General features: G+C 38.3%; 1 protein-coding gene across 1 annotated transcript; it reads left to right on the top strand.

Moving 5' to 3' along the window:
- The first annotated feature begins 209 nt into the window (after positions 1-209).
- Positions 210-1041, top strand: LOC136319597 (olfactory receptor 51H1-like). The gene is given in 2 exon segments (XM_066252782.1): positions 210-683; positions 685-1041. Coding segments are annotated over 2 exon segments (831 nt in total).
- The last annotated feature ends 8395 nt before the right edge of the window (positions 1042-9436 follow it).

Consider the following 9436-nt stretch of genomic DNA (forward strand, 5'->3'; position numbering starts at 1 on the left):
AAATAATATTTAAGTTACTTTCTCTTAAGACTATAATCTCAATACTTACTGCCACTAATTTAAATTGAAGACTGGTTGACTTAATGAGTTTTCCTCCTTTTGCTTACTCAGAATTCCATTATACTATACCACAATCCAACCGAACTACTGATAACCACCAGACCTTCACCCTGACTGTTATTCCAGGAATGCTAGAGAAGGATTTCTGAATGGCCTTGCCCCTCTGCCTTCTTTACAGCACCACAGTCCTGAGTAATGTCATCATCCTTGTTGTCATCAAAGTTGAGCAAAGTCTTCATGAACCCATGTATTATTTTCTGGCTATGCTAGCTGCCACAGACCTCAGCCTTTCACTATTTTTCATGCCCACCATGATAAGTGTTCATTGGTTCAACTGGCACTCAGTAACTCTTGATGCTTGCATCACTCAGATGTTCTTTATCCATACCTTTGGGGTAGTCAGGTGTTCTGATGGCCATGCCTTTGATTGTTTTGTGGATATTTGCTTCCCTTTACACTATGCAACTATTCTCACTCATGGAGTCATTGGCAACATTGGGGCAGCAGTCCTGCTACGGAGTGTGGTGGCTGTTCTCCCTGTGCCTTTCTTTACCAAAAGGTTACATTTCTGCCACTCCAATGTTTTATCCCATGCATACTGCCTCCATCAGGATGCTATAAAGGCTTGCCTGTGCTGACACACGTGTTAATAGCATCTATGGCCTGCTGGCTGTGATCTTCATCATTGTTTTAGATGCTTTGGTTCTTCTGGTCTCTTACATTCTAATCCTCCAGGGAGTATTAGGCATTACTGCTCAGGAAGAGAGAGTCAAAGCTCTCAACACCTGCCTCTCTCATATCTGTGCAGTCGTGTTGTTCTATGTGCCCCTCATTGGCATGACTCCGATTCACCGATTTGGGAAGCATTTGTCTTTAGTAGTACACACACTCATGGCCAATATTTACCTATTGCTCCCTCCTGTGCTCAATCCTGTTGTGTACAGTGTTAGGGCCAAGCAGATCAGGCGACAAATTCTTTGAATGCTTTGTGGGGGCCAGGTTGGCCCTTAATGGCTACTACTTCTATGCAAATGCAATCACATCAGAGAAGTAAAGCAACTGCAGCACTGGCCAGTAGAAATTCTGGCAGTGATAGAAGTGGTTTAAATCTTTATTGTTGTAGTAACCACTATCAAATGTTACTACAGAGAACTTGAAACTTTGCTAGTGTAACCATGAACTTGAATTTTAAATTTTTAATGAACTAAAATGTAAATTTAAATAGTCAGATGTGGCTTGTAACTGCTTTGTTAAACAGTATAAATCTAATAGGTTATGACAAGCTATTGCATAATGGTTCTCATAAAACCAATAATTTATATTATATCACTTGATAAAAATACAAACTTTTCTTCCTCAAAGTGGTGTATAAAAAGTTTTTCAACACATATACAATAAAATTTACTTTTTTTTTTTTTTTTTTTTTAATTTTATTTTTTTAATGGGGTGACATCAATAAATCAGGATACATATATTCAAAGATAACAAGTCCAGGTTATCTTGTCATTCAATTATGTTGCATACCCACCACCCAAAGTCAGATTGTCCTCTGTCACCTTCTATCTTGTTTTCTTTGTGCCCCTCCCACTCCCTATCCCTCTCCCATTCCCCCCTCCCCCCCGTAACCACCACACTCTTATCAATGTCTCTTAGTTTCACTATTATGTCCCACCTACGTATGGAATAATACAGTTCCTGTTTTTTTCTGATTTACTTATTTCGCTTCGTATCATGTTATCAAGATCCCACCATTTTGCTGTAAATGTTCCGATGTCATCATTTCTTATGGCTGAGTAGTATTCCATAGTGTATATGTGCCACATCTTCTTTATCCAGTCATCTATTGATGGGCTTTTTGGTTGTTTCCATGTCCTGGCCACTGTGAACAATGCTGCAATAAACATGGGGCTGCATGTGTCTTTACGTATCAATGTTTCTGAGTTTTGGGGATATATACCCAGTAGAGGGATTGCTGGGTCATAAGGTAGTTCTATTTTCAGTTTTTTGAGGAACCACCATACTTTCTTCCATAATGGTTGTACTACTTTACATTCCCACCAACAGTGTATGAGGGTTCCTTTTTCTCCACAGCCTCTCCAACATTTGCTATTACCTGACTTGCTAATAACAGCTAATCGAACAGGTGTGAGGTGGTATCTCATTGCCGTTTTGATTTGCATTTCTCTAATAGCTAAAGAAGATGAGCATCTTTTCATATATCTGTTGGCCATTTGTATTTCTTCCTGGGAGAAGTGTCTATTCATATCCTCTTCCCATTTTTTTATTGGATTGTTTGTTTGTTTGTTGTTGAGTTTTATGAGTTCTTTGTATATTTTGGATATTAGGCCCTTATCTGAGCTGTTGTTTGAAAATATCATTTCCCATTTAGTTGGCTTTCTGTTTATTTTGTTATCAGTTTCCCTTGCTGAGCAAAAACTTCTTAGTCTGATGTAGTCCCATTCATTAATTTTTGCCTTCACTTCTCTTGCCATTGGAGTCAAATTCATAAAATGCTCTTTAAAACCCAGGTCCATGAGTTGAGTACCTATGTCTTCTTCTATGTACTTAATTGTTTCAGGTCTTATGTTTAGATCTTTGATCCATTTTGAGTTAATTTTTGTACAGGGGGAGAGACTGTAGTCCAGTTTCATTCTTTTGCATGTGGCTTTCCAGTTTTCCCAGCACCATTTATTGAAGAGGCTTTCTTTTCTCCATTGTGTGTTGTTGGCCCCTTTATCAAAAATTATTTGACTATATATATGTGGTTTTATTTCTGGACTTTCTATTCTGTTCCATTGGTCTGAGTGTCTATTTTTCTGCCAATACCATGCTGTTTTGATTGTCGTGGCCCTATAATAGAGTTTGAAGTCAGGTATTGTTATGCCCCCAGCTTCATTCTTTTTCTTTAGGATTGCTTTGGCTATTTGGGGTTTTTTATAGTACCATATAAATCTGATGATTTTTTGCTCTATTTCTTTAAAAAATGTCATTGGAATTTTGATGGGAATTGCATTAAATTTGTATATTGCTTTGGGTAATATAGCCATCTTGATTATATTTATTCTTCCTAGCCAAGAACAAGGTATATTCTTCCATCTCATTATATCTTTTTCGATTTCCCTTAACAATGGTTTATAGTTTTCATTATATAAGTCCTTTACATTCTTTGTTATGTTTATTCCTAAGTATTTTATTTTTTTTGTTGCAATCGTGAAGGGGATTATTCTTTTGAGTTCCTTCTCAGTTGTTTCATTGTTGGCATATAGAAAGGCTATTGACTTCTGTTTGTTAATTTTGTATCCTGCGACCTTACTGTATTGGCTTATTGTTTCTAGTAGTCTTTTTGTGGATTCTTTGGGGTTTTCGATGTATAGGATCATATCATCTGCAAAAAGTGATACCTTTACTTCTTCTTTTCCGATATGGATGCCTTTTATTTCTTTGTCTTGTCTGATTGCTCTGGCTAGAACCTCTAGTACCACATTAAATAAGAGTGGAGAGAGTGGACAACCCTGTCTTGTTCCTGATTTAAGGGGGAAAGCCTTCAGTTTAGTGCCATTTAATATGATGTTAGCTGATGGTTTATCATATATGGCCTTTATCATGTTGAGATATTTTCCTTCTATACCCATTTTGTTGAGAGTCTTAAACATAAAATTGTGTTGTATTTTATCGAAAGCCTTTTCTGCGTCTATTGATAAGATCATGTGGTTTTTGTTCTTTGTTTTGTTGATATGGTGTATTACATTAACCGTTTTACGTATGTTGAACCATCCTTGAGATTCTGGGATGAATCCCACTTGATCATGATGTATTATTTTTTTAATATGTTGTTGTATTCGATTTGCTAGTATTTTGTTTAGTATTTTAGCATCTGTATTCATTAGAGATATTGGTCTGTAGTTTTCTTTTTTTGTGCCATCCTTGCCTGGTTTTGGTATGAGGGTTATGTTGGCCTCATAAAATGTGTTTGGAAGTATTGCTTCTTCTTCAATTTTTTGGAAGACTTTGAGTAGAATAGGAACCAAGTCTTCTTTGAATGTTTGATAAAATTCACTGGTATAGCCGTCAGGGCCTGGACTTTTATTTTTGGGGAGGTTTTTAATGGTTTTTTCTATTTCTTCTCTACTGATAGGTCTGTTTAGGCTTTCTGCTTCTTCTTGACTCAGTCTAGGAAGGTTGTATTGTTCTAGGAATTTATCCATTTCTTCTAGGTTGTTGAATTTAGTGGCATAAAGTTTTTCATAGTATTCTACAATAATTCTTTGTATATCTACGGTGTCCGTGGTGATTTCTCCTCTTTCATTTTGGATTTTGTTTATAAGAGTTCTTTCTCTTTTTTCCTTGGTAAGTCTTGCCAAGGGTTTGTCAATTTTGTTGATCTTTTCAAAGAACCAGCTCCTTGTTCTATTAATTTTTTCTATAGTTTTTCTGTTCTCTAATTCATTTATTTCTGCTCTGATTTTTATTATCTCCTTTCTTCGGCTGGTTTTGGGTTGTCTTTGTTCTTCTTTTTCTAGTTCCTTAAGGTGGGAAGTTAAGTGGTTCACTTGGGCTCTCTCTTGTTTGTTCATATATGCCTGAAGCGATATGAACTTCCCTCTTATCACTGCTTTTGCTGCATCCCATAGATTCTGATATGTCGTATTGTCATTTTCATTAGTCTGTATATATCTTTTGATCTCTGCACTTATTTCTTCTTTGACCCATTCATTTTTTAAAAGTATGTTGTTTAGTTTCCACATTTTTGTGGGATTTTTTTCCTCTTTTTTGCAGTTGAATTCTAGTTTCAAGGCTTTATGATCAGAAAATATGCTTGGTACAACTTCAATTTTTCTGAATTTGCTGATATTGTTTTTGTGGCCCAACATATGGCCAATTCTTGAGAATGATCCATGTACACTGGAGAAAAATGTATACTCAGTCACTTTGGGATGAAATGTCCTGTAGATGTCTATCATATCCAGGTGCTCTAGTGTTTTGTTTAAGGCCACTATATCTTTGTTGATTCTCTGTTTAGATGACCGATCTAGAGCCGTCAGCGGTGTATTGAGGTCTCCAAGTATGATTGTATTTTTGTCAGTTTTTGTTTTAAGATCAATAAGTAGCTGTCTTATATATTTTGGTGCTCCTTGGTTTGGTGCATATATATTAAGAATTGTTATGTCTTCTTGATTCAGTGTCCCCTTAGCCATTATGAAATGGCCATTTTTGTCTCTAAGTACTTTTCCTGTCTTGTAGTCAGCATTATCCGATATGAGTATTGCTACACCTGCTTTTTTTTTGGATGTTATTTGCTTGGAGTATTGTTTTCCAGCCTTTCACTTTGAATTTGTTTTTATCCTTGTTACTTAGATGAGTTTCCTGTAGGCAGCATACAGTTGGATTTTCTTTTTTAATCCATTCTGCTACTCTGTGCCTTTTTATTGGTGAGTTTAATCCATTTACATTTAGTGTAATTATTGATACTTGTGAGTTCCCTATTGCCATTTTATATCTTGCTTTCTGTTAGTTTTGTGTCTTGTTTGATCCTTCTCTTTCGTTTTTTTATCTTTTGTTTTTATTTGGTTGTATTCCATACATCTTTCCTCTGTTGCTATCTTTTTTATCTCATGTGCTTCTGTGGTGGTTTTTTCAATGGTGGTTACCTTTGAGTAATGAAAAGGGTCCCTACCCTGTTCATTGTAGCGAACTATTTTGTGAGTACTTTTGCACTCCATCGTCCTTTGCTACTGTTAATCTCCGTCTTCTCCCCCTCTTTCTTTTTGTTGTTGTCACAGTTTAAATTTGGTTTTATTGTGTTCTTCTTGGAGCTTTTACTTGTGGCTCTGTTTTTTTTTTGTTCTTTGTATCTGATTGGAGAACCCCCTTTAGTAATTCCTGGAGTGGGGGTTTTCTGATGATAAATTCCCTCATCTTTTCTGTATCTGTGAATGTTTTTATTTCTCCTTCGTATTTGAAGGATAGCTTTGATGGGTATAGTATTCGTGGCTGAAAGTTCCTCTCTTTCAGGACTTTAAATATTGGGGTCCACTCTCTTCTAGCTTGTAGAGTTTCTGCTGAGAAATCTGATGATAATCTAATGGGTCTTCCTTTATATGTTGTATTCTTCTTTTCCCTGGCTGCCTTGAGAATTTTTTCTTTGCTGTTGGTTTGTGTCAATTTCATTATGATATGCCTTGGAGTAGGTTTGTTGGGGTTAAGAAACTTGGAGTTCTGTTTGCTTCTTGAACTTGAGGCTTTAGTTCTTTCCACAGGCTTGGGAAGTTCTCATCAATTATTTGTTTAAGTATGTTCTCCATTCCATTTTCTCTCTCTTCTCCCTCTGATATACCTATTATTCTTATGTTATTCTTTTTGATGGAGTCAGATAATTCTTGTAGGGCTATCTCATTTTTTTTAATTTTTGAGTCTCTTTCTTCTTCTCTCTGTTGTGCCACAAGTTGCTTGTCTTCTATTTCACTAATCCTCTCTTCTATCTGACCTGTTCTATTAGCTAAGCTTGTTACTTCGTTTTTCAGCTCATGAATTGAGTTTTTCATCTCTGTTTGATTTGTTTTTATAGTTTCAATTTCCTTGGACATATATTCTTTGTGTTCATGGAGTTGTTTTCTGATTTCCCTATATTGCCTTTCTGTGTTTTCTTGTATATCTCGGAGGATTTTTAGGATTTCTATCTTGAATTCTCTGTCATTTAGCTCCAAGGTTTCCAATATATTAAATTTTTTCTCCATAGATTTTTCCTCATCTAGCTGTGTTACCTCTCTTTCTTTTGTATCCATGATATTCGATTTTCTCTTCCTTAATGGCATCTGAGGGTGGTTTTGTTGATAGTATTAATGAGATTTAATAAAGAATAAAAAGTTAAAAAAAAATAAAAAAATAACAAATCGAAAAGAGTTGTTTTTTTTTTTTAAAAAATTAATAATGAAATAAAGAAAAATAAAATAAAATAAAAATTTTTAAAAAAGGAAATTATCCCCCCCCTCTTTTTTTCCTCTCCTTTCCTCACCCCTCTTTCTTGAGAAAATCTTGTGGTGGACTGTGAGTCATAACAAACAATGCCTGTGATGGAGGGCCTGAATTGGGGAAAAGTAATAAAGGGGCAAAAAAGAGAGAAAGAAAAAAAAAAAAAAAAAGGAAAAAAATAAAAGAAAAAAGAAAAAAAAAAAGAGCGTATGGACCCACAAAAAGCAAATAAGGAAAAAATTTGGGTCAAGAATAAAATGATTTGCTTTTAGGTGTTGGTTTTCTAAGAGTTATGATGAGAGGAATAAGAGGAAAATGGAAAAATGGGGGGACAAATTAAAAACTTACTATTGTATTTAGTGGAACAAGAACTAGATAATATGGAGAGCCAGGGATGGGAGCACTGCTAGTGAGTTAAAAAGGTGAAGTAAAAACCCCCCAAAATGCCACAAACATAGGTTTGAGTCCCAGATAAGATAATTTGTTTGTTATTGAGGTTTGAATGAGAGGAGATGTAAAGGAGAAAGGAAGAAACTACTATAGAGGGAGAAAAGAAAGAGAGAGAGAGAAAGAAAGAGGGAACCACTAAAAGAAGAAAAAAGAAAGGAGAGAGAGAGAGAGAGTTAAGGGTTTTGGAGTGCAACCCTCATAGAGAGAAAGGAAGAGAAGAGAAATGATAATGGGAGATGTAACACTTATGGGTAGTGTAGTTCAAGGAGAAGAGAGAGTAAGACCGGTAGGGAGTTAATCGGCCAAATTGGAGGAGGAAAAAAAAGTATCAAGAATGAAGATAAGAGAAACAAACGAACAAATATAATAAAATGGGATAGGTTATAAAGTCTGCAGATTATTCTTGATTTTGAGAGGTTATCTTCTTGCTTTTTCTTTTCTCTCCCTCTTCCTGGTCGGTGACTCTGTACCCCGGGTTCTGCTCCTTTGGCACGCTCAGGTAGAGGTTTGCAGTTGATAAGTCTCTATGGCAATGTCATGTATTGTGCTTTATTCTCGTTGGGAGTCGAGGCTCATTAGCATTTATAGGCTCCGACAGTGAGAGAGTCTGTGTTCCTGGAGCCTTTCTCCTAGTCTTTCCTTCCTCAATTAGTAGCCTGATAGTCCAGGTATGGGGTTGCTGCTGCCTCTGCCTGGATAGTAAGAGGCTCAAATTGCTGGCAACTCCCCACTCTATTTCCACTCAGCACAGGGCTCTGGGTAAGGCTCAGTCAGTCAGAGCTGCTAGCATAATCAGGCGGGCTTTCCGCCCACTCGAAGACCTCTGGCTCTGCCACTCTATCCGGTAACACAAGCGGGCACCCACTTCCAGGGCACTTGGAGGAAACTCTCACTCACTGTCTGCAACCAGGATATCCGGCCAGCAGTCTCACGCTCTGAGTGAAACCCCCAACCGCAGGGAAAAGTTGCAGCGCTGGAATTAAGTCTCGCTCCGTCCCCGTGTGCGGCTTTTGCAAGGCGCTGGGGCGGCCCGAGATTCCGCCTTGGCCCACACAAAGGCCCCTGACTCTGCCCCTCTCTGCGATAACACGGGCGCGCACCGCCGAGGCACTCGGAGGAATCGCCCACTCCCTATCTGCGCGCGCAAACCAGGATATGAGGCCGGCCGTGGTTCCCTCTGAGTGAAACAGCCTCCAGCACGGAAAATCTCCACCGTTGGGATTAGTTCTCACTCCCTCCCGTGCGTGGCTTTCCCAGAGACTCTGCCCTCAGCCCACAGAAAGGCCTCTGACCCTGCCTCTCCGTGGGGCAACACGGGCACCCACTTCCGCGGCTTAGGAAGAAATCTCTCTTCCACTAACTGCGCACCGACCAGGAGACCGGGTAAAATGGCCGCTCCGCTTGTCTTTCTTTGTTTGGGTTTGGCGCGAGTGTTAGCTTGTATTGCCCGGGTTGCCACAGGATCAGATTTTCCTCGGCTTGGATCTCGGAGCCACAGCCTGGTTCGGCCGTTTTTGCTGCGGGGGCCTGGATCTATTCACCCCCTTTGCCCGCCTCAGTTTCTATATTCACAATTACCAGAGAAAGCCGCCCTGTTTAGGTTAGTGAGGAAGGCGGAGCATTTCTTACTCCCTATTTCCTTCGGGGTTTGGTTATATATTTAGCCAATTTTTCACTCAATCATACCTTTGGGTGTATTGCGAAGAATCTGGAAGCTCCAAGTATAGGTTTTTCTGTTTCTGGTTGAAGATCTTGTTGAGTTTTGGGGGAGATTTATCGGTATCGCTTCCTACTCCGCCATTACTCTGACGTCTTCTCCAAAATTTACTTTTTTTGGTATTTAGTGCTATGAGCTTTGACAAATACATGAGTCATAAAACCACCACTGACACAAAGATACTGAAAAATTAGCTTACTTTCCCACATTTCCTCATGTTTTCCCTTTGTAGTAAGCTTC

Source organism: Saccopteryx bilineata, chromosome 1 (genome assembly GCF_036850765.1).
Source record: "Saccopteryx bilineata isolate mSacBil1 chromosome 1, mSacBil1_pri_phased_curated, whole genome shotgun sequence".
NCBI lineage: Eukaryota > Metazoa > Chordata > Mammalia > Chiroptera > Emballonuridae > Saccopteryx > Saccopteryx bilineata.